We start from the raw sequence: 25,802 nt of genomic DNA, 5'->3' as shown, positions 1-25,802 counted from the left end.
GGAAAAAATAAGATCTTCTGTAATTGGTGTACCCTTATAAAAATCGACATTAACAATAAATGGAAAGAGACTCATTCCCTTTATCTCGAAAGACAAAGAATTGTAACACAATTTTTAAGAGCCCACAGACGTTTTAGTACCGAATATCATCCAAATTAAAGAAGATGTGTTTCCTATATCCTTGGACTATTTATCCTGTTGGATCATTCCCCTGTATTGCTGAGTGTTGTGCAGGGCTGTCAGTCATAGGCAGAGCCAGAGGAGGAAAAGGTTTTGGCTCTGACTGCATCTGCATCCACTGACAGGGTATCCATGAACATTGGCAGCTCAGAGATTTCAGCTCAGCCCCATTGTTTGACTTGCCCCAAGCACACCATTTTCACATCCCTGTGAATGATGTAAGTTCCTATTCTGCAATAGATGATGGGAACATTTTTAATCCCTGGGGTTCCTCTTGCTTTATCGATGTCTGCACATAGCCCCAACAGTTTCAGTATCAATCCTATTTTTTGTATCTCAGAGCATTATCCTTTATTCTCTGTTCTTCTTTTATCTTTTGTTTATGCTCCTCCTTTCCCTTTCTTGTTTTGCCTGTTCCATTATCTGAATTTTCTTCAGATCTATTTCGATTCTTTCCAGAACATAATTAGATCAAGATACTCCGATGGCAATTTGCTACACTGATTTGATATCAGCTAACAATAGTAAGCTTTGAATAAGGCATTTTGTTTAAAAAGATTTACATAGCAGGATAAGATTGCTGGGGTGGACTGCAGATTTTTAACACCAAAGTGAGAATAAGATAACTAAAATGGCAATGTTCAAATGATCTGCTCCCTGGGTCTGATATCTCCTATTTTGTGTAACAGAGCACAGTGGAGATATCAAAAGGGAGCCATACCTTTGCATGTTGTCTTGTAGTTGGAGGCTACCAAAACTTTGGGGTAACTGTTTTCTGAGAGCTCAGTGACTGCTAATCCAAGTCTGCTTTCCCAAGGATCATTTCCTGGCCATGCTCAGCTCCTTCCTGCTCAGGCCTAGCCTGTCAGCAGCTGCAGAGCCACAGAACCTTCAGTGCAGGAACTTAGGCTGCAGTTCTGTGCATGTTTCTGGTGGGATGGCTTTCAGGGAATACAAAAAAAAATAGGGAAAAAGTGAACTGCCATTGCCTTGGACTGTGTGGGGCATGGCAGTGGGTGGAGAAAGTGTTTGGTGTGCTGCCTGTGTGAAGTGCTGGTGGAACATGGGCCCTCTCTGGGGTGGTGAGGAAGTGAAAACAGCTCTGAGGCAGTGGGCTGCCATGAAAATCCACAAAACTCAGCCATGTGGAGTCTTGTATTTGCACCATTTTCTGCAGGTGATAAAGGCAGAACAGACAGATCTGTGTGGCACCAGCAGCAGCACTGCTGTGCTCCTTGGCAGAATTCAGAGAGATGGATTGCCAGGAAAACTGAACTCCAAGGTTCTTTCTTTTTCTTCACCTGTTCAAATGCCAGGTGCAATTTATCTACTAAAGCAGTGGCCATGGGAGTTGTCTCAGTGGTTGTTAAAGTGAAGTTTTATGTGTGTTAAATCAAATGTACTTTGAGATCTTTGTGGAAGAAAATTTTCTCGTTTTCTAACAAGTGGTTGATGAAAAAGTATCAACAATAACAAGTGTGGTGCTCATCACTGGAACTCTGAAGGGTTTGTTTGTACAGGCAGTGGAGATGGTGCTCTATTGTATATGAGCTGTTCTAGAGAGCAATTCCACCCCAGTAATAATAACATAATCACAAACGTGCAATTAAGTGTTTTAATGACAGCTATTAAAACTGCAATTCAGGGCTACTGTTACTTTAAAACTTGCCTGTGGAATGATAACTTACATTAAAGGTGTTTACAACTCTGATAGTTTTTATTAGGAGCCCTTACTCATAAAATTACTCTTCCTTTTATATGGAGATAAGAAGACAATAATCTGTCTGTCTTTGAAGCGTGAAAATGATGTGAAATCTCTCTTGTGTTGGAGAATCAAAAAGCAGGTGAGCTGAATGTGCCCCTTTGTGGATCAGGTGATAGGAAGAGATGTTTGTTTTCTTGCCTCCAGGTGACCACTCCAGTAACACTGCAGGTTTAGGAATGCTCCTTGCCCATACTTTTAGAGCTGCATGCTTGGGATTTCATGCTCAGGACTTTCTTAGGGAACTCTGCATCGCTGATTGTTCTAATGCAGTTTTTTGGGGTGTTATTGATCCTGTACTCAAGCTACATGCACATTCTGTCCTCCTAAAATTCTTAGGCAGCTGTAGGAATCTTGAGGAGAGGTCAGTGAGGACATGGTTTGCTGTCAGCTGAGGGCAGTTTTTTGGGGAAAAACCTAACTGGTGATGAAGGAAGGCAGATAGGTTTAAAAATCTTAAAACGCAGCTAAGGAGGTGGCTTTTCCTTTTACTGAAACTTCAACAAACACAAAGCTTCTGAAAATTTTATTTCCCTTTTTTGATTGGACTTTTTTAATATACAGAACCCTAGTTAGGTCTCATTTTCAGGGCTTGAAATGCAAGCATGTGCACATGGCAGATGTGGCACAGCCCAGAGAGCTGAATGAGCAGTGCTGACTGAGCTGTTCTCACTTGCTGAACTGAGTTTTCTGGGGAAAAGGAAGAAGGGATGTAGCACAATTGCAGTTCTGCCCTGTGTCTCTGATCCCTGCTGGGGATTTGTTTTTCATAAGAGAGCAACAGAAGAAATAAAGATGCCAGCTGCGTGTGAAGCCTTCTTCAGTGGTATTGGATTTAATTTCATGCTCTGAAGTTCTGGTTGTTAACAAATCCTTTTGAAAAATGATGAAAAGTGGCTGGTAGAGAGCTGATTGTATTTACCCTTCTGTCTACCCCATTTCTGTTTTTCTAACTGCTGTTAACGACTTATCTTTAACTTCTAAATGTTAAAATGTGTTTTATTACTATATTTCATGGATAAACTGCCTCTGTTTTGCCAGGAAGGAATGGTCTGAAGCTAAAGGAGGGTCTTACTATTCTGAAACCGAAATGATTTAACTTCTGCTTCAAAATCAATACTGACAGAAATAAGAGCATTCCTTACTGCTCCACAAGCAGCCTGAATTCAGCAGGAGTTACAGAGCCCGTGTGTCACCCCCGGGGTAAATCAATTCTTTAGCAGAACCATGAAAATGAACAGCAAATCCTCGATTGCCATCGATTTGTTTCCTTCCCGAGCAGCGCAGGGCTCCCGGGCGCTGAGCCGGGTGGGACTGCTGGTGCTCCCCGCGAATCCTGCCGGCGTTATTCGGTGTGGGCTCCTTACAGGAGGGAACAAAGGAATCGATTGCCTTCCCTGTTTGCCTGCCCCCCCCGGCTCTCTGGTGCTGGCAGCCTGGCATTTCTGCCCCACACATTTAACTCTGGGATTGTTGTCCGTGTTAAAGTCTCTCCTGCCTTTCCTCTGTTTGTTGTGGCTTAGATGGCCAAGAGCATCCAGGTGTATCTTAATCCTCTCCATTTCTTGTGAGACATTTATAAACAGAGGTTTGTTTTTTTTTTTTTTTTTAGAGAATTGATAAAGTTTGTGCTCTCTGGGTATGAAAACAGCTGGCAAACATTTTCATCATAAAACCTGTGCCTATTTCTTCACCTGGTGAGTTTTGCACAATGTTGTGCCCAGCTAACATCCAGTGCCATCTGAAATGTGACTTTGAGTCATTTTCAGGGACGTGGCATTTCAGTGCCCCTGGACTGCCCCAGCAAACCAAACAAGGCAGCTAAAGCAGAAATCTGCTTTTTCATTTTTATGGTGACATCCACAATTCATATATTTTTGGATCTCCTCTTTGGGTAGAATGTGACATGTATTTGATACTTTCTCCTATGTCCCTTAATGACTGCATAACCCCTAAACAAGAATTGAAGATTTTGTTTTAGAAATATCATTTGAATTGTATATTTTGCTTAGTTGCAAGAAGACTTGGTAGAAGGTGCTGTTTGCTTTTTTTTTTTTTTTTTTTTTTTTTTTTTGTACCATCTAGATTACAATTCTAGCTGGGAAACAGGGTTTAAAGTTTAGTGAATTCCTCTGAAAATTAGATATTCCTTGATAGTTCTTTTAATCACAATTAGGATTAAGGGCTTAGATATTCCTGTGATGTAGCCTAAGGTATGCTTTTCTTCTTCAAGGCACTTCCCTAACAACCAATCAATCTTCACAGTACTCTGCTTTAGTGTCCTGAGTTTTCAGAAGTGATAAAAGTGATGAGTTATTTGATATACCCAAAAGTCAGGAAGAAAGTATTAGCCTGAGGATGGCACCAGTATTTCATAACCCACAGTGCTGCACCCAAATAATTTCAGCTGACTTGTCTGCAATTTTTATTTTTATTTGGACAGAGTACAGCAAGTTAACAGCACTGCACAAACTTCTTAGAGAAAAATCACTTCCTTTGGGGTTTGGTAGGCAACTGTTTAAAGGATTAGAGCCCATTTGAAATACTTAACTGGAGAGATTGCTGGGAATTCTTACAAAAAAATCGAGCTACTTAAAACAGCCACTGGCATAACTAGAAGGTTAATAATCTCTAAGCTATTGCCCTGGTTTATAGATACTGCTTTTGGAGCAATAAATTTTAACCTTTGAACATGTGCTTCTGCAAATAAAATCCAGCCTTATTTTGTGTACTTAACAACTTCTGATTGGAAACACATAGCAACCTATGGCAAGCATGCTTTCAGCAAACTGGAGCAGAAATGAAGCAGATCTTCAAAGTGGTCACTTATCTTCCTCAATAACTCTTCTACATGTAAACAAGATAAACCAGCTCGTTCTGCCAGATCCCACTCTCTTTGAATGATGTTTAAATAATTTTAAAGAGAAAGAAGTTGTGTTCAGACACATTTCTTAAAGTTCTTCCTTGAAGTACTTTTTTTCCTTTCAGAAATGCTAATGTGAAATTAAGCTGTGTCATGAAAATGTGACTAAAATAGGTAGCTGTGTACTTGATTCTGCAGAACCCTGGGGCCAGGCTTCTGATCACTTAGCTAGAACTAGGTCTTAATTTATCATATATCAGTGCAAAAGACAAAGTTTCCCTCTGTATTCTTACCTTTTGAAAGTCTAAATCTGGATTTTTAAAAATTGTTCTTTCTGTAGTCTGCAAGCACAATTCCATTTAATTGGCCAATGTGAGGATACTTTTCCTGTTGAAGCTTTTTCCAGTCTCTGTTAAGTTAAATATCTGTGTGTATGTGAATAAAATCTCTAACATTTCCCTGTGCTAGCACAATGGCTGTGCTGTGTATTTCCAGTGGGTTCCTCTTTTGGGTAAATCCAGTGGCTCCTTTGTGGCACAGCAGTTTGCTTGCAATGCTCAGTGATGAGGATGGGAAGTCCCTTTTGTTCCCAAGTGCTCTTTGTCATGTTCCTCTTTTCCTACCATGTGGAAATCAGTTGGAGACTTTCTGTTGCTGAACTTTGAGTTGCAGCTTCTTCCTCTCTCCTCTGTTACCTGTGCTGTTGGCAGCAAATGAAGCAGCACTGGGACAGGAATGAGTGGGAACTTTACAATGCACCTTCTCCATCTCATGAAATCGACCTTTGTTTAGCACTGTCCTTCTTGCAAACAAAACGATAAATCAATTTACTAAGTAGTGAAAGCTCCCTGAACCATCCTGCTCTTCCCATGCTCCTCTAATTTCTCTAAACTCTTTTACCATCACTCTTCTTTTAAATTTGATATTGCAATTCAAGAACAGACTAACCATGAAAATCTGCTCGTTCACTTGCTGCAGTAGCTGATACACATTGCAAAATGGTTATGAAAAAAGGCATTTATTTTAATGTTCTTTATATACAAAGTAATTTCACATCACCAACATTTTGATACTCTAATAGTACTATTTGTTATAATTAAAGAACAAACCCAAGAATGTAGTGCCTAAATTACTTAATGCTCCTTAGTCTTTTTTGCAACAGTGACAGAGATTTCAGGGGATGCCTTGATGGAAATTACTGAGAATAAGCATCCTGAATTTCTAAACTGTTTTGGACAATGAGGATATAAATTCCCAAATCACTCATGTGCTCTAAAAATTTTCCCTTTGCAAACAAAAGTTTTGCACATGCAATTGGAAATCATATTGGGGAAATAAGTATCCAGATTATTCTTAAGTACTGATTACCACCGAATTCTGCTTAGTATGGAAAGGATCAGCTCTTCAGGAATTGAGACCCAAATGAAAAATGCTGAGAGCTTTATTTTAAGTGAAGCATTTTGTTTGCTTTTTCTTCTATTAATTTGGCTTCTCAAATTTTACTAGTGTCTCAATAACTCATAAAACTCAACCAAGTTTAAAATTGGTTGAATGCAATTATTGCATCTTTAATCCATGGGCTCTGCTGTCTCATGAAATGCAGTCACTTTTCAAAGCACTTAAGCTTTTAAAAGGGATTTCTGCCCCACTTTGCTCTTTCTTTTAGGATCCAAAATGAATCTGACATGAATTTTCTTTGTTCGAAAATGAACTTGGGCCAAGATTCACAATACCAAAATGCTTTCAAAACATTTATAGTGAGATCGAAGAGTGCCTGTGGATACCAGTGTATGGAGCATTGGAAATCATACCTGTCAAACCCACAAAAATTCCAAAAAGCTCATCCCTGACCTTTGCCCTGAACGTGTAGTGAGTGCAGCCACCCAGCTCCAGGCTTTCCATCAAGTGGGTCAGAACACATCAGCCAGGTTTGCGTTTCTCAAGATGCGTGTGTCGAGTCCACAAGTGGGATCAGTTCATGGACCTGTGCGAGATCAAAGGAGCAGGATATTCTCTTTCCCTGGGGCCGAGGGACAGCCGCTCAGCAGTGTGGGATTCATTGCCTGGGGCAAGTTTGGTGCTTTTTTGTGTGTCTGCAGTGGAACAAGCGGCTGCGGCTGCCCTGGGCTCTCCCTCTGCGCTCCCCAGCTGCTGGCCAGCCGGAGGGCTCCTTGCCTTGTCCCAGGCATCCTCTGCCGAGGGACTCCCGCAGTTCCGTGGCCCTCGGGAGCTCTGCTGCGCTGCACACCTGCCAGCTGGCTCTTGCTTTGCTGTCCTTGAAGCTGGTGTGCCCCAGGCTGCGTCACCTGTAGCGCTCCGGTACCGCTCGGCGGGCTCGGTGCCCCCCCCGCGGTGTCACTGCGAGGCCACCACCTGCGGCAGGGTCCCCGCGTGCTGCAAGCCGCCCATGGGCAGCGCGGCCGGGGCGGGCGGCGCTGGGAACAGGGAGCCGGGCATTTCCGAGTGAGTCTGTGCCTCGGGAACGGGCATCGGGCTCACCGAGCCGGAGTCACTCTGCAGAGAGCCCAGGCTGCTGCCGTCGAAGTGACTCATCTTCTTCTTCATGAGTTTCCTCTCCTTGGCTCTGCGGTTCTGGAACCAGATTTTCACCTGCAGAGGAGCAGAGGAAAGTTGTTTTCAGTTGCTAGCAGACTGAATGTGGTCCTTTGTGTAGTCACAGAATCATAGGGAAAATCAGTGGCCTGAGGACCTCTGAGAAAGCAATGAGAAACTGAGACAACAGAGCTGTTTGCTTGTTTTATATACAGGTAATATTTCCTATCTAATTATAAAATACTTATTAATAGTTTGATAAAAAGCGAATCTTGTTGTTACTTCAGTTATTTCCTTTTGGAATGAGCTCTGATTTATTTAATTTTTTGAAACAAAATCTAACAGAACAGAATCTCATGTGTCCTAGTGATTGCCAAAATTTTGCAAGAGTATTGTTACACTGAAAACTGTATGCCCTAGTCAGGGCAAGCCAGGATCTGCTACTCAGGCACAGAAGCTTTGGATGAGTTCCAGTGTGGAAACCAGTGAAAACTCACTTCTGAGCAGAATTTCACCAGCAATACACAACATTAATTCAAAATATCATCTTAGCAATGCTTGAATAGCTGAGTGCCTTCTACTTCATTTGTAGATGGAGCCAGAATCTGCTGCTGCTTCCCACACAGTCCAGTGCCACCAGTGTCCCTGCCCTGTCACAGCCACCCAGCCACCTCTGGGAAGGAATGAAGGTGGATCTTGATTGAGGATGTGAGCTGAAGGTGAGAAATGGTCAGCTGAAAATACTGCAGCTAAAATACTGAGCTACCTCTTTCAGGTTTGTTGTGTTTTCTTGCTCAGACAGCAAAATAAACACTTCTGTCATTGTTTTTCTATAACCCAAAGGAAAAAAATCAATATTTTACTGAGAAATATTGGTCTGTTCAGTAACTTTCTGATAGAAACTAGAAAGGGAAAGAGAGTAATGACTGGAGAGGAGGTAAAACAGTGAGAGGTGATAACATCTGCAACTAGCAGGTTGTGTTTTAAAAGAAAACCACTGGTGATGCCCAACAAAACATTGTAAGAACTCTCTGTGACAGTCTCAGTGCTTCTCCTGGAGGCATTCCTATTCCATTTTACAGTTGAAGGATTCAAATACATGCAAAGCTGGTGTAAATTTAAACCAGGTCTCTTAAATCCCAGGCTGCCATCAGAGATGTTTGGCAGTTCCTTCTGTTGTCTTAGTTCTGCAATATCACTTCAGTACCAAATTATGTTCCATTGAACCAGTCTCAAGCCCTCTCAGATCTCTTGCATTCAGTTTGTCTCATACATTTGCCAAAGATGAAACAGCCTAAAAACTAAACCAACCTTTCAGAATTACCCTCTGGCTTCAGTGTTCTTACCTGCCTGTGCATTGTGATTTTTATTCTGGTTTGTTGTTAAACTAGGAAAGCAGATCTGCAGAGAGAAATTAGCAGGCACTTCAGGGCCATGTGCCAATTATCAACTAAGTCCAAGTAAGAACAGATCTGTAATGTCAGACTAAAAGCTGTCAGGGCCAGTTGCATCTGTCTGACTTATTCTTTACCTGTTGCCCTCCTTCCTTTCCATATTCTTTTTTCCATGCAATCTCTCTTCCCCTGAAGTCTGATTTTCTCTCTTCTTTCTCGTCCTCATCATCTCCTTTATTTCTGTATCCTTCCTATGTTAACAGTGCTTCATTTTTCCTTTCTTTTCTTAATTAGATGTTACATCTTTCCTTTCTTGTTTAAACGGTTGTTCTTTGTCCTTTTGAGATATTCCTTCCAGTGAATTTTGGATTTTGGCAGAGGCAGAAAAAAAGCTTTTCCAGAAAATCAATTCAGGTTTTAAGTGGTGTGCAGAGGAATTTGGGATAGTTCAGTTGTGCTCGTGTGATGGAGTTGTTTAATTTGTACAAAAGGCTGGTGCTGGGAATCTATCAGGTATTTTTACTTAATCTTACATTTTTAAAATACACTTCAGAGTTGTAGGTTGTATGAGCTGGAATTAATTTTGTTCTTGATATATTGATAATGATGAAGAAGAACAAATACTGCAAAAGCTCTTGTCAAGTTTCCCCAATATATACAAAAAAATAGATCACATAGTTTTGTTTCACCTCTTCAAATACACTAACAAAAACTTCCATCAGGAATTATCACTGGGCTAGGACGTTTCAAGTAAATATCACCAGTTTACAGAAGCAGGGTCGTAATATTAAAATTCAGAATAATTAATTTAACAGCCAGCAAAAAGACACCTAGTATATTTTTTTATACCTGGCTGAAACAATTTTAATTTTCAGCAATTAAATCCTGGCATTCAGCAGCAGATTGAGGAATATTTTCTTCTCCATTTCTGTAAGCTCAGCACGTGCTGTGTGAGCCAGGTTCAGGTTGGATGGACAGAGCTGCAACTGGGTGGGTTCTGGACTATTCCTGCTCAGCAGAGCCCATAGAACAATAGTGAATCAGGCCTAATCAGGGATTGTGTTTTGATTTAACTTCTGGGAATTTGGAGGGGAGGAAATGGGGCAGGAGGAAAGAGTAGCACGTATGTAGGAAATCTTTAACAAAAGGTACAAGGCAGCCAAGCAAACAAAACCCTTCAAGTGTCCTGAACACACTTGAGCTCATCACTTCCATCTCCTCTAATCCCAACCTTGTTGGGCTTGGTTCTGGAATTCCCACTGACTTCAGCAGAACCAGGACTTCTGCTTTAGAAAGTTCAGCATGGAATTCTCCCTGCTACCACTGCCCAGAGAGAAATCCAGGCAGGATTTTGGTGATGTGCTTTAACTCGTGTTTCTCAGAATGGGAAAAAGCTGGTGTTTGCATTTTCTGAGTTATTGCACAGCTCTAGTTCTGGCACTACTGCAAAGGGAACCCAGTGTTTGGTTACTGGAGGCATTAACACTTCTGTGCTCTTTACCATACAGTCATCTCCTCAGCAGCAATCAGCAATTCAAAGGAAAGCCTGGATGGGGGATCCATACTCTACCTGTCTCTCGGAAAGTCTTAGGTTTGCAGCAAGTTCAGACTTCCTCCTGATTGTAATGTATCTGTTGTAATGAAACTCCTTCTCTAATTCTAATCTCTGATGATCTGTGTAAACCACTCGGTACTTCTCTCTCGTTCTTGTTTTACCTGTTTTGAAAGAAGAACACATTGCTTCAAGCTAGAATTTTTTCACTTTAGTAACACAAAATATCTGGCTTTACATTTGAAAATGTCTGGGGGGATTTTAGACCTGATTCTCTATGCACTTACCCAGAGCAACTCCCTTAACTCAGTCTTGATTTACAACACAAGAGGTTCATACCATCAGATATTAGGTTTGTTCCTTAGTAAATAGATAATAAACTGCTTCTCGTGCTCTTTATCACCCCTGTGTTATCATTTGGGAAAGAGAAGGAATTCCTGGTGAGAACAAGGAGCCAGGAAACCTGGGTTCTGTTCCCAGCTCTGCTGCAAGCTTCCTGCCTGGTGTTGAATTGCTCTTGTCTCTGTCCCTAGAGCTGACACTCTTACCTGCCTGAGAAAACTGTGAAGGACATTTTACTGCACAGGAAACACTGAGAGCTTCCAAAGTTCTTCACTTGTTGTTGCTAGAAAAAATCCTACAACGTTGTGATTGTTGCTGCAATTTGGAGGTTGTGTTTTCCTGTCAAGTCTGGCACAATCTGCCCACGACCTGATAACAGCACAGGGAACAGTAACATAGATTTTCAGATGACAGTTCATAAAAAAGAGAAAAGGCAAGCAATAATTCTCCACAATGGGCAGGGAACTGCAGCATCTGCTGTTTTAGGAGCAGCATTGCTGCCTCCCTTCAGCTGTGGGTGCAGCTGAGTAGAGCAGACACAGCTCAGCAGCATCCAGGGCATTAAAAGGCAATGGCAGATGACAGGAGCCAGGGAACACAGATGCAAGGAGCTGAAATTTTATGGATTCCATACGGGGTCATTTCTGAGGACAGAATGTGTGGCTGCTCTGAAAGAGAGCTGAGAATGGGAAAGGCTGCTGCTGGTTCCCTTCCTCTGTGGTTTCTGCTCACATTAGGCAATCAATATATTGGAGATCAGCACCTGCTTAAAGCCAAAGCCTGAGGTCTTCCCACATTTTTAACAGATTGGATCATTGTTGTGTTAAGACCAATGTTATCATCTTTGCTGACCACAATCTTTCCATTTTTTGGTGTTTCCTTGTTTACCTGTATTTATATGGACATTCCTTGAAATGTGCATATTTAGCCAGTGAATTATCTGGGACAGGAAATATATTTTCAGTATATTTTTTTCTCTGTATTCCATTGTAGTTCTGGAGGTTGTGAATCTGTCCCCTCAGTGGCCACTGCAGCAGAAGAGCCCCCCCAGGTTCAGGTTCTCCCAGGTGATGCACAGAACTCGAGGTGTTTGTACCTGTACCCATCTGCTATTGCTGCAGGTGTCCTGTGGCTTTGCACAGCAGCTCCTGTTTGCTTACAGAGCTTTTTCTGACAAGGTTATAGGGATACCTAACTCCTCAAAACACTGGTGCCACAAGCTCCTAATGATTACACTCTAATAAGAGCAGGTAATTTTGAATGCCCCAGAGCCATCAGCTTTCCCTGGCTGGAGAGAGGAGCTGGAGGGATCATCTCTCAGTGCTGCCAAAGGCCTGATTCCCACCCAGCCCCTCCTTCCTACTCCCCTTGCTTTTGAAGTTTCAGAGCACCCAAAGATCAGAATTCAGCATACAGGACTACAGCAAAATCTTGGGTTCTTGTTTTTCCCCATCTGTGGAGGGAAAGGTGGTGTCTCTTTGTTTTTTATGGAACACATTTAAAGTTGACATTGCCTTCCACTTGCCATGCACACCATATAGAGGCACTTTCATCTCTTCCAGTATTTGACAGTCAGGACTTTGCTATTTCTAAGAATTTTTGGCTCACCAACCTATTGCTTGCATTAGAAGTTTCTTCAGGCTCTGCTCCTGTTTGTAGTATTTGAATAGATCTCAGAGCCAGAGTTGGTGAGCACTGGAAGTCCTGGGCAGTGCAATGCTGTTAATAAATCCTTTTATAGCCTGGATGGGGATGATTCTGACTCACCCTACAAGAAAGGGGTTCTGTAGGACTCTCTCCAGGCTTGTAGAATAAAGTCTTAATCAGAATTTCAGAATTTGGTCCTTCAGCTTCCATGTTCCAGCCCTGGGGGAGCATCCACAGTGCCTTTAAAATGCTCTGGGCATCATCCAACTCTTCCTAAGGCCATCAGCCTGATTACTTGGAATATTTCAATAGGGGAAATTGGTGTGGGATTGCTCCTTAGGCTGTGGCTTCTGCTCAACCCATGCAGCCAAACTCCTTTGTCCCAAATCTGTTTCCTGCCTGGGAAGGTGCTGCCTGGCTGGGGAGGATGTCCAGGACATTTCCACCACTGTGAAACTGCAGTGGAAGCAGAATTAGCCCAGTGAGGTTTACACTGATAATCAAGTGAAAAGTGCTGCTAATTTTACAACATTAAGGTAAGAATTGTAGAGCAGCAGTGATTCAGTTCAGTCCACATAAATACCAGGACATTTGTTTTCCTTCACTAGAAGTGTAAATTGTTTGTTTAACATATGGTCACCTGTGGTGCTTTAATGCCTCACTTGATATTTTTTAACTTTTGATCTCTCTAACTGGTGGTTTGGTTAAGGGTTTTTTTCCTTCTTCAAATGAGAATTTGGGGTCATTCTATGGGACAAAATGTTTAACATGTTTCCTTAGTATCCTTTGTGCTGTTAAGATGGAGTACACAAAAGAGCAACAAGGTGATCTTATCTTGACCTCTGTTCTCATTCAGAAGGCACAGACAAATATCAAATGTTCTTCTATTGCCAAAACAAGGTAGTAAACTTCAAGAAAAACCTTCCTGTTTCTGGTTTTAAGTGCTTAAAGCTTATTGAACCTGAATCGGAGAGGGTTGTGGTTTGGTTTTCTTTTTTCTTTTTAAGCTGAAGAAGAAATTAAATGTACACAGAAAACAGAACTTTCTCCCATAAGATCCTTTATTTTTGTATGATTAACTCTAAGGTTTTTTAAATTAATTGATAATATCTGGATTCTTTTTGAAGGAAGGTTGGGAACTTTGACATCTAATTCCTTAAGAAAATAATTTAAAAAGTAAAAAGCAAAAGTAAGGAAGTGTTGAAAAATACTCTAACAAAAATTCTCTGATGTGTCACATAAGTATAGTCTTGAATAATTAGATTTTTTTTTCCTGTGTAGAGTAATACTGTCTGTGAGAGACAAGAGACAGTGGGAGCTGAGATCTGCCAGAGTCTTCCAAGAGTTACTTTTAGCTCTGGCAGAGCCATGTTTTAGTTTGTTAGGCCTTTACTCTCCTTGATGTCAGTGAAAGTCTTCCTACTGCCTTTGTTGGATGCTGGAATTAGTCTGCACATGGCATTTCCTTTCAAAGGCAAAGCACATTTTATTTGCCAGAGTTAACAAACAGCAGCAACAGAACCCATCCCTAAACTGTTTGGGACTTTAGCTTCTAATTTCCATCTGTTAGACAGAGCAGATCCACTCCACTGTGTTCTGCAGACCTACTGACTTTAATTTTAATTGTGTTTTATTTCCAGGAGAAATATTACCTGAGTAACATTTGAGGTGGGGCTCATGGATTCGCCCCATAGACAGTGGGAGGATGTTCTTCACTTCTCAGGACATAATGGCAGAATTCAATGATGCAAAGATAAAAGTCCTTGTATTAATCCAATTCTTTAGTGAAATCCTGTATATTTTCCTCACTTAGGTGAGTGAAATAGCCCACATTTGACTTTGTACCATCTTAATTAATCTTTTGTTAGTGGCAGGTTGAAATTATAATCAGCAATACTGTGTCAGTTCTGCAGGGACTGTGTTCTGCCATGGACAGAGGAGTTGTGGTTGGAGAGGCTATTGGTGCTTGGGTGGAAGAGAAATGAGACAAAAGGGTTTTGAAGCAGCTACCTTTGCAGCCTGCCTGCCTTTGTGCTGGGGGAGTGGATTTCCTGGGTTTAATGACCTATAGAAGAAGAGGGAGTTTTGTCAAAACCCTCTTTTGCAGTAGTGGCTGCTGAGGAGTGCCTTTGGAGCAGTGAGAAATCAGACATTTCAGAGCTGGAAATCTCTTAGTGGGATATAGTTTAACAATGCTGCTCCATCACACCCACTCTGGCAATTTTTGTGACTGGCCAAGTTTTGGGTTGGGGGAAGGGAACAGCTTTCCCATTGGTCATAAAATTCACAGAGTATTTCTTCTGAAGACAATAAAGCTGGGAGAAGGCCTCTTTATTTGCTGTGAAAATCATCACCCTTTCCGGCAATATAACTCCTGAAGAAAGGAGGGAGAAGGAAGAGACAAGAGTGCATATCAAAGCAAAGTGAAGTGTTAAAAGGGTCTGTTGCCTCAATATGACAGATAGGCCTCAAAACCTCAGACAATGTAGGCCAGGAAAGGAAAAAAAACCCACCATCAGACCTCACAACTAGTTTACAAAGCAAAATAAATTAGCATTAGAACCAGCCTGGGCCCTCTTTCAGAGCCTCCTCTCTTAACTTTTCAGGAATATTCTGCAGGCACTGAAAGCAGCATCTTTAATAAAATCCAGAAGGCACCTGAAGATGTCCCTGATAGTGTGGGATTACTGACAAAGCATTGCAACCTGGATTCCAGGGTTTAGCAGTGTTTCAGAGGAAGTTATGTCTGTCCTTGGTGACTGAAATCATCCTTAAATCATCACAGAAATGTGAAACAGCTTCTGGCCTGAGGATATGATCAGTTCCCACCTGCATCTCTCTGTTACTTTTAAAAAACTGATGTTAATTTTTGAGTTTATAAAGATATAGACTGACAGAATCAAAGTTTTATTTATGACTCTAACTACTTATGTACTTTAAAAGTGTAGAAAAAGTAAGGAGCAAATTCTCTTTGACTTAAGTCTGTAGTTTCACTGACTTAATAGAAGTTGTGAAGCAAAAATAATTTTAAATAAGTTTTGAAGACAAAGATTGTGCTGCACATGATGTTCTGTAAAGCTAAATTGAAGAAACCCCAGCAGACACTGTATTAGAAAATGTGACATAGATCCAATCCTGTATAATATTCCTGCCAGGAACCTTGGTGGGATAAGTAAGTGTCCTGGTCCTGTGCATTACTGCAAAGTTAGGTGCTAAAGGTTTGTGAAACTCTGTGAAATTCTGTGTTTGTATTTTCTGCTGCACCTTGCTCATCTGTTCTTTTATACATGCTCAGATTGGTCATGTTGAAAAAACCAGAACAGAATAATAGAATTGAAACCTTTCAACAGACTTTAATTTTCCCTTCTGTTTCCAATTTTGATTATGTTCTGCTATTCTGGAATAAAGCTCATTGGCCAAATTCTGTTCTTCCCTTTGCTAGTGAAAACTTTTCTACTCATCTTCATCATACAGAAGGAATTTTATAGCAGAGTCATTTTTATTGTCTTTAAGCAATGACTGGACAGGCAGAAGCACCAACCTGCAGAAAATGTAGGTGGATTTCTGAGTGGCAAACCAGGGGAAATCCCATTGCCAATGACTGTATAGACTAAAAGGAAAGTGATTAACTGAGATTTTTCCCAAGTGTTGTATGTTCTTTAGCATTCAGCATTTGACATCTTGTTCCTCTTTTTTAGATTTGAGGGACTAGAACTCCTTCCTTCAAAGGCTAAGTGTGATACGTTTACAGTGCCTTTAGTCATGATGCTCTCAGTTCTCCTGTCATTAGCAGCAGAAAACTGTCTTCATGTCTGCAGAGTAAATTTTTATTGAAGAAGAATGATAGGAGAGTTGTCATCTACAGGAAAAAAAATCTCACCTCTAAATCAGTTCACCTGTTTCAAAACTTGTCCCCACCCTGTTTTATGGTAACATAAGTGCAGATCTTAAGGTGCACTTTCAGCTTTGTGAGCAAATTCTCCTGGGATTTCACTGCTCTAGCTCAGTGTTTTGGACACACTTTTACCACAGGTGTGTGTTGTTTTCTCACACAGTCATAAAGTCAAGTCTGCTCCTGTGTGAGTGATGACACAGCTCCATAAAAATCCTGAAATCAACAGGACGAGATCTGTAGCTTCTTCTAAGGTGGTTTTTTTCTACTTTCCATCAAAGAATTTGCCTGTAATTACGTTTTGTGTGTGTTTGTGTGTGTGTGTGTGTGTGTGTGTGTGATTACCACCTCACATTTCTAGCTGTGGCTCTGTTCTGTTCTGTTACAATTGCTCCTTGTCCTGGCTGTGCTCACCCTCTCCAGGGGAAGCTGAGGAGACAGGAGCAGTGTAAGGGTTAGAGGAGTCTTTTCTCTCAGAGTTTGTGGCTGAAAATCCTGAGTACTCAGTGCTTCCTCCTTCAAGTGTTCTGAGTCAAATCACATTGGCTTTTTTTCCTGTGTCCTCAATACCTTGAGGAGTGCAGAGACAGGGATTCTACGTGCTCTGCATTGAGGATCCAACCCCAAACTCTGCAGTGCCAAGGCAGGGCCAGACACAAGGATGCATGAAACCCTCAGCAGGACTTTGCTGCAGAAAATGCATTCTAGTGGTATTAAATCAGGATGGTAATATCACACTAAATAGTGAGACCTTCCAGAGGTTTCAGGGAACCTCACCAATGTCACTTTACATCAGTTGAACACATGGTTTTACATTGATGTTGTTTTAAAAGTTACAGAGTAAAACATGAAATCATTTCTTCCTTTGTTTCAGGTTAGTTGTGTAGATAACAGTATCAAAGGACCTGGAGGGCATGAGGCAGTGGTAGAAATTGCAATAAAGTGGTTTTTTGTCATCTGTCAGGACATGAGGCCACAAAGGACCAGTAAGAGAAGAAAACCATGAAATCTCTGGAGATGGGAAGGCCATGGATTCAGGGCCTTGCTCCAAGCCAGACTACTCAAAGTGAGTGAACCTTTGGCAAGAATCTCTCTGAGTCTTAAAGGGATAAGATTACAGAAACATTTCTTTCACACTTCTGAGTTTATCTTGCAAAAATTACTTGCTTTAATAATTATTGTTTTCACAGTGAAATGTTATTGGTAGTATTAGTATTGATAATCAGTGCTTTGCAGCATGTAATGAATAAATAACAAAATTAATTTGTTTAAATGATTTCTGTTGTGATCACCTCAGGTAAGTCTGAGCCTTGTTTTTTTTCATAATTAAGAACAGTGGTTTGTATCTGTTCACAGGGAATAAGGAAAGCTAATAAATAATAAGTGTGATCCCTTCACTCTTGCAACACCAAACCTTTACTGAAATTCCAAAAGGTTTTGTAAAGAGACAGAGGGGTAATGCTCAGTGAACAGAGACAGCTTTAAGGATGTGAAAAGAATTGGATTCCATCTACGAAAATGATGAGGGGTTTAATCATGATCCAGCAAGCAACATTTGCAGTGAGCCTGGTGACACACCTGAAATCACTGCTACACCTGCATGTACAGAACCAAACTCACTCAGGTGCTGTCCTAGAGCTGACACTGCTGCAAGGGAAAATATTTTTAATTTTTTTTTTTTTTGTGGGGGGAGGGAAACCATGAAGGACAACAGTGCCCTTGCTTTTGAACAGAAAAAGAGAGAGGATAAGGAGAGAAGGAAGAGAAAGGAGCCAACTCCAATGAAGCAGATCTGCTGGCTCTGAGCCTGTCTGGCCTAGCAGAAAAACAAATTTATGTAAGAGAGAAAGAAGCAGCAGGAGAATTCCTTCTCTGGATTTTTCCCTAGAGCAGCACTCAGTAGCTTTTCAGTGTAGCTTTCCACTGGCCCAGGAGCATTTGGAGGGTCTGTTCCTATGGCATGCTGATTTCTCCAGTTCTGGACACAGATATGCTCAAAATCTTGTTAGACCACTCCAGAAAGGAGACACTGCCAGCTCTGCTGTGAGTGCTCTGAGCTTTGCAGGCTTGAAATTTGGGAAGTGACAAATCTCTAAGTGCTTCTTGTGCAGCAATTAGAATGTGATATTTTATATTATGTGTATATATATCTATATGTGTGTGCTGTATCAATCTAGCCCAGTGTCCCAGTATCAAAGGGACAGCACAGAACAAATCAGGCCCTGCTCCCTTGGAATGCACAGGAGCACAAAGCAGGTAAGGAAGGGATGAGGAGCAATGGATATTTTAAGCAAGGCTTTTACCATCTGTAAATCCCACAATTAGTGAACAATTTTGTTGCCCTTGTAAGGACTCCTCAAAAGTAAGCTGCAAGTTTTTTTCCAAACAGGCCCTCTTTTGTTTTTTCTTGGATAATATTCAGTGAAGAACAAATACTATTTTTAAAATATAAACTTTTTTATCTCCCAAATTCTTATTCACACAGAGCAACAGCCTTTTCTGATTGTTCTGTTGCATTCTGTAAACTCTCTATGAACTAAGGTTGAGTTCAGAAGGAGTGGAGAGGACTCTGCCCAGGCAAATTTGATGCATTCTTTTAATACAGACATCTTTTCTATGCAGTTACTTTCTATTCTCTAATGTCTGTTAAAAGTAATTGCTTTTCCACCAGAACTTGATTCAGTCCCTGCTTTGAAGATTTTATTTACAGGCATGTGTGGAGGGAGGGAGGGAGGGAAAGGGAAGGAACACTGAAATACTGGGAGCATCTCTTTAGGGGAGGAATTGAGTATCCCTAATTTCTACTGATCTCAGTGCACGTCAAAGTTGCTCAGCACCTCAGAGGATCAAATACTTTGATACAGCAAATTATGCCTCTGTTCTTTTCAGGCAGTTTTCCCTCTTTTTCTTCTTTCCTTTCTTGTTTAATGTTTTTTTTCATATAAAGGATGCAGATTTTTGTTTTAGGGATGCTCAATATTTATATTTTTTCTCTTGTTCCTCCTCCCAATCAAACAGAACCTTTTCCTCAAGCTTCATGGCTGATTTTTACTGCTTAAGTACAATTGAAGAATTATTTTGTACTCCTCGAGTGCCATGGAGCAGAGCCTGATCTGTGGCTGTATTACCAGGCTGTGTTACCATGGATCTGCATATTCTGAGAGCTGCTACTACAAAGTGAAGCAAGCCTTTCCTTATCATGCCTGTTTTTAAAGCATTGACTCATTGTTTGATCTTGCAGATCTCATTTCAGCTTTTTGAGGTTTGGAGGGGTTGTTTCTGGTAGAAAGCCTTACTGCCACCCCCCTGCTGTGCATATTTTACTTGAACTTTTCCTAGGTTTTCCAAAACTTGAGGAAAGTAGGCAAAGAATAGATGGTGGTGAGTACAATACTTTTCATCCCAAAGTACATACTGTTTCATCCCAAAAACGACTATTGAATATCACAAAGTCTAAAAACCGTATCTGAAGTGAGAAGTGAAAGGACATTGCTTTTCATTTCCCACAGGATTAAAGGTCAAGCAAGAAACATAAGAAATAATCAACTGATCAAACCCAGCATCCAATAATTGAACTGCTAGAAAGAGAATCCTTCAGAGCAATCAGGATCTTTATTAATCTGAATCCTTCCCTCTGAACAGAGAACCTGGCAAACCCCCCACAAATGACAAAACAACAAGTAAAAAAAAATCTCTCCTGAGCACAAAACCTCCGCGCCCTCCTACCTGTGGAAGTGGATTGCACCGTTTTCCTCATCCACTCATAAGAGCTGTGCCTTTGGCTGTTGGGAGAGATGTGCTGGGCATGGCTGGTGTCTGCAGGAGGCAGGGGCGCAGCAGCAGCGGGGTGCAGGGAGCTGTACTCAGCAGAGCTGTAGGAGCCCTGGCCAGGGGACGAGCCATTGATGTGGGCAGCGGGCAGGGCGCTGGAAGGGCCTGGGCCGTAGGCGCTCCAGTCCTCGCGCTGGGGGCCGTAGTGGGAGCCCCAGGCTGGCGCTGGCTGCCCGTGGCTGTCCAGGGCTGCCACGGGCTGGTATCCCATGTAGTCGGGGTAGGCTGGAGCAGACACGAAGTTTTGCACGGGCAGGTTGTTGCTGGTGCACCTTGCGGAGCCCGGATACATGCTGGTGTCCTTATCCAACAGATAGCTCACGTACATGATGCTCACAGCCTGCCTTTGTCTCGCTGGGACATCCTGCTCCTCGCAGGGTTTGTTTGATCTCCCTTCCCCTCCTCTTTCTTTCTCTCTTTTCTAGCCCAGCCTGGCTCTATAAATGACTCCTGCTAGCCCTGATGTCCCTTTACTACACATGATTAACAATGGTTTTACCAGGTGCTGGTGGTAACAGTTTACTAAGGTCCTGCCTGATGTCACAGATAACTGCCTGCCCCAAAATTACATTTGCATTCAAATGAAGGGCTGCCCATGCAGGCAACCCCACCTTGCTGCTAGTTGCAGTGCTTCCTTTCTCACAGATCTTTATGTATTGCCAGCCCCGTTCTTTACTTTGAGAATGTGGTTTGAAATCCCGTGGTCTTCGAGCAGAGCTGAGCACGGAGTTAACCATAACTCTTCAGGCAGTAGAAGTTGTATTTTTCTTGAGCAGTGCATGTCAGGACCTCACTTCAGGCACTCAGAGTGACTCAAAGCCTGGTGCCTGCTGGTCCAATACTAGTTCTGCTCCAATGTGCTCTATTTTTTTAAACTAAAACCAAAGGAGCAGTTCAGTGTTTAAATGCAGCTCTTACAGAGCTCCTCACATGAGCACTCTTCTTGACTTCAGCTCTTCATCTGTGTGGGAGAGCACTTAGAAACCACAGTAATCCCGGTGATTTTACCATTACAAAGGATATACAAGAAGTCTCATAGTCATTTTGAGCATTTGTTCATACGAATAGTCTTGTTGATGTTAGCAAGCTATTCATGAGCTGGCTGCTTGCCACAGCGATTGAAGTTCCTCTATTCCAACCTCCAACATTCACAGAAAGGGAATCTGTTATTGAGAGAATGCAGAATTTGTCACTTTCCCTGTGCTTATGTCTTGGTTGTGATATTGAAATGAGTGATAGTTTTCCCTGAAGGTTTTTTTTTTTGTTGTTGTTCTCATCGCTGTGCTTCTTCACAATAAGTAACACCTTTTCTTGGAAATATGGGAACAAATTATAGCTTTTTAGCTCAGGAAAGCAGTTTCCTAACTTTCAGGAGCAATCTTATGTTTGTGAGTAACAAATCCCTACGAGATCATCTGTAACCAGGAGCAAGGAGAGAAAGTGTGCATTTCTTTTTTTAAACGAGATAGATACCTCAGCATTGCCTCTTAATGGGAGTTCAGCCTGTTTTCATTCCTGTTCCTTTAACGACGTGATACTTAATTGCACCTTTATTAATGGTCCGACTTGTCAAAAGGAGTTTTTCCTTAAACAGGTGCAAAGTATAATGAGTTCTTTCTTTGTTCAGAGGTGTATTTTTTCTCTGAGTCTTTTGCACTTTAACACTATTTAAACTCCCAGGTTCTCGGGAGGAAGGAACCGCTTTGCACACCTGACAACACTGTTGTTTCCTTTAGTGAGAGAACGTTGTCCTTGGGCTGCATTCACAACGTGTCTTGGGGCTGGAGTTGTGGAAAAAGCTTTTTTTGACTGATAATTTCTGAAGTACAGCTACCTGCTCAGAGTATTTCAGATTTTCCTGCTGTGCACTTGGGTAGAATTTGTGCTTTTTGCTTGTTTGCTTGTTTTTGGGGGCTGATGTTTTGCCGGTGTAATTGCTGAAAGGTATTTTAAAAATCATTAGGCGGCGGGAAGTTGCCAGAAGCAGTTTCTGCTGCTTGCATATGTGAGCTCACTCGCTTGCAATTTGCACATCTGTGACAGCTGGCCACTCCAAATTACCCAGCAGAGCTGCTGGGAAGGACTTCTCAAATCCAGGGAAATCAGTGATCAGTGGGTCATGGATCTGAACTGCTTAATTCTGCTGCAGCAGCAAAATAAATCACAGTTGGCTAATTTAGAATTAGGTGTCTCTGGACAACCTGTCTGCAGTTAAAGAGGGATTTTAATGTAGTGGGGCCGTCCTGTTTTTAACTTGAGTGTTTTCCTCCCTTCTCAAATTTAGAGCACTGTGGTTGCTCAGTAGCTCTTGAGTGTTGAAATAGTTACAAAGAAAGATTCTTTACATCTTTTTGCTGTAAGTTGATTTCATTTCCTTTCTTCCTCTTCAAAACTGTTGAAGCCTCATCCTTGTAGGCATTTCAGTGCCTCTCCTGAGTGCAGGTGTAGCAATAAATCAGCCAGAGGAAGAAGCAGCATTTATTTGCTCCTTTACTGGAGCCCTCCAGCTGTCTGCAAAATCTTCTAATTATGTTCATTCAACAAAACTTTTCCTTGCAGGCTTTATCTACCTGGAACACCCCAACACGGAGCTCTGCAGAGGGGCTGAGTGGGACCTGCCCTTGTTCAGTGCTCAGGAATTTTGGATACACCAGGCTCCAGTCATGGATTCATTCTCCCCCACTGCAGCATTGTTCCATGAGGAAATTTTGATCTGTTTTTCACAATGCTTTAATTTGTCTCATGGAGCTACTGAAAGCAGTAAAATGGTGATTATTCCTGTGTATTAGAAAAATCACATAAAATATCTTTTTGATGCTTTCAATGATACATGGATATAATGACGTGGAAGGAGATTTTTCCTCTACCATGCAGCCTAAAGAAAGGGCTTTACAATCTGGGATGGTTGCACTGACAATGCTTTGCTCCTCTGGCCACATGCTGTGCCCATGAAGCAGAAACTGCTTCCTTTGGATTCCTGAGTACCCTAAGTTGGTCTGGCTCCAGCAGCTGGACTTAGCTTTGGTTAGTCCAAACTTTTATAATTTATATAATTTCAATCTTACCTATTAGTTAAACCACAGTCATTCAGCTGTAATTGCTGGAGCTATGTGACTTATCACATATTAATATAGTTAATTTAAAACTACGTATTTTCAAAAGTTCTCAATGCTAAGTGAATGGAAATGAGGAATTGCCCTGAGTTCTCAAGAGGGAAATGAACTTTATTGAGATGATCCTAAAACACCTTCACCCTCGGGCCTCTCTAAGATGCACTTTTCTAGTTCTAAATTTGAATAGTTTCCATCCTCTGAAGCTGGGAAGTGGGGTCCACCAGAGATCCTGGACTGGAAAACATCTCTGAAGGAACTTTTATCAGGTGATGATGATGTGGGCAGAGACCAAGCAGCAACACTTGGGTCCTCCACACTTTAATTATTCCTCTTCTGCTACATGAATGAGTCTCCAGAGCTTTCCTTTGTCGTGTCACAAAGGTCCCCTCCTCGTGTTTCCAAGCTGATCTGTCTCGCGTTTTAACCACATCCCCTTCTCCTGCACATCCCATCTTCTTATGCAGGGACTGACAGATCTCCAGTAACTCTATTTTATTTTTCCGAGCTTTTACTTTTCTTTTTGGTCTCCAAAGAGCAGCAGCACCCATTTTTGGAGGCGTGCTCGCGTTGCAAGCCTGATCTCTGACTCCGGTGAAGCAATGGGGACAGCTGGTGGTCAGCTGCCTGCATGGCAAGGCTGGCAGGGACCGTGACCTTACTCACATTTCACCGTTCTCAGCCTGCTCAGGTCTGTTTGGAGCAGGACTCGTGTCTGTCACAGCCCAGCTGCAGGAAGCAGCAAAGCTCCTGAAGAATCCTGCCTTGGAATTCTGGATACGTTGCAGGGATTTTTAAATGCTCTGCTGTTTGGTTAATGGTAACATCTCTCCTTTGAAACATGAAGTGGGCTATTATGGAACGTGCCAGGCTTTTGAAAATTAACTTTTACAAGGAATTTTCCGGGCTGAAAAGGTCTGAAAGGTGCTGCAATACAGAGTGGGACTGCTGAGCAGTGGCAGAGCTGGGTGTGAGCAGGCAGGGCTGGGACACTCCTGCCATCCACAGGGCTGGAATGTCACATCCACTGCACACCAGGGAACGGTTCAGGAGGTGATGGCAGCGAGGAGCCAAGAGCAGGACTGTGATATTTTAGTCTTGTATTCTCTAAAATGTATTTTCTTTGTTAATCAGTAGATATGCTCTTAAAATAATACCCCCAACTTCCAGCTAACTTATGCTGACAAGCGTAGCCTCTAGGATGGCTACAGTAAACAGCTGTCTCACCAGAACTCTGAGAATACTCCTAGCTCTGAAAAAAGAAAAAAATAATCTTCTTTCCTCACTGTTGTTCTCTGTGCTTTGAATTTTAACACCTTGCAATGCGCTGGATCTCCCTGGGCTGTGTGAGTCACGACCCTGCTGGATGGGATTGGAAGTGGTGACATTGTGGCAGCCTTAGCCTGATAATTCCCTGCTCCAGAACCTTCCCAGGAGTGCAAACAGATCACAGCCTCTGTTCAGTGCCTGCTGCCTCACCTGCCCCTCTGCTGCCCACAGGAAAAGGAGAAAAACCCATCCAAGAGCTGCCTTTGGTCACTTCTCACCTGGTTCGTAAATCAAGGTTCCAGCCCCAGGCAGAGGGGAGTTCCTGCTGGCAGCTCAGTGAGCAGCTGAGTCCAGCAGAACGGGATCCAGCATTCCCATCTGGGAATTTATGTTTGTGTGTGTGTGGTTAACCCTTCTCTGCTGCTGGAAACCCCCCTGGCTGCAGCTCCTTGAAATTTAGAAGGGAACTGTGTTATATTTTAATATTAGGGCTGCTAAATCTTGTCTGGGGGAATTCTTTACCTTAGGTTTTGAAAGCTCAGTAAACACCTGGCTCTAGGAGCACATTCTGGATTTGGGCACTTGGCTGCTGAGCACAGACTGGATGTGGATTATTTGCATCGAATTTATAACCAATAGAAAGAAATTTTATTTTTTTTCTATCCGGAAGTGTGTTTTGTCTCCCCTCCTTTAGTATGGAAAATATCCCCGGGTACAAGAGTGTCTCAGCGTAGGTGAGGGATCCACAAGTACATTTCCCACAGCTGTGTAGTCACTGCTGAGTGAAAATCACCGCAGTGGCCTCTCCAAAGTGACAATTCCCACTAGGTGGCACTTTGAATCCATCGCACGGACAAACCCCGGCTGGTGGAGTACCTGAGAGCTGCCGCTCGCATTTGTACTTAGTGATTGACCAAGCCAAAAAAGGATCAATGTAATGCTGCCTGCAGCAAATTTCACAGCTCCGTTTAATGCCAACATTGATTAAATCCCCACCCCCATCTCCGTGTGAAGGAGCGTTAGCACAAAAGTTATCCCCTCTCCAAATTTATGCATCCAGCTTTCTCCACTGCCCCACCGATTTCCCACCTCCAGAAAATAAAACCCCAAACCCTCCAAAACCCCCAAACAAACTAAAACCCCCAAACCCAAAAGAAACCCCAAAGAACCCCAAGGTTCTTTGAAAAGAACCAAAAGAAACCCAAAACAAAAATAAAGCCCCCAACAACCAAGTAATCGTTTATATCACTGGAAATGAAACTTAATACTGTTGTTTAAAAAATTTTATGGTTTTATTTGAAGTGTGCAGGTAAGTGTCAACTCCCCAAACTCTATTCCCATTGATGTTCAAGGCTCTCCTCAGTGTGGTGCAGGAATTTGGAATTTGCACAAATAAAATAGGCCATA

General features: G+C 42.1%; 1 protein-coding gene and 1 long non-coding RNA gene across 7 annotated transcripts in view; one reads left to right on the top strand and one right to left on the bottom strand.

Moving 5' to 3' along the window:
* Positions 1–5,897: 5,897 nt before the first annotated feature.
* Positions 5,898–22,560, bottom strand: LOC130253041 (homeobox protein CDX-4-like). Its single transcript, XM_056491288.1, has 3 exons — positions 19,912–22,560; positions 10,323–10,468; positions 5,898–7,415 (listed from the first exon to the last, which is right to left on the bottom strand). Exons 1-3 carry the CDS (start codon positions 20,342–20,344, stop codon positions 7,161–7,163), a joined length of 834 nt encoding a protein of 277 aa, XP_056347263.1. The 5' UTR covers positions 20,345–22,560; the 3' UTR covers positions 5,898–7,160.
* Positions 7,409–25,802, top strand: part of LOC130253043 (uncharacterized) — a 67,159-nt gene continuing 48,765 nt past the window's right edge. For 3 of the 6 annotated variants that reach the window (XR_008840495.1, XR_008840496.1, XR_008840498.1), the window contains exons 1-3: positions 7,491–7,573; positions 7,951–8,077; positions 17,150–17,251. This is a non-coding gene — a long non-coding RNA (uncharacterized LOC130253043). Of the gene's footprint in view, positions 7,574–7,950; positions 8,078–17,149; positions 17,252–18,362; positions 18,882–19,694; positions 19,996–22,575; positions 25,059–25,802 lie in introns of those variants that run through there. The other 3 variants (XR_008840493.1, XR_008840494.1, XR_008840497.1) reach the window with 3 other exon arrangements.

This window comes from Oenanthe melanoleuca, chromosome 4A, assembly GCF_029582105.1.
Source record: "Oenanthe melanoleuca isolate GR-GAL-2019-014 chromosome 4A, OMel1.0, whole genome shotgun sequence".
Lineage (NCBI taxonomy): Eukaryota > Metazoa > Chordata > Aves > Passeriformes > Muscicapidae > Oenanthe > Oenanthe melanoleuca.
This window is presented reverse-complemented; position numbering and strand designations above follow the sequence as displayed.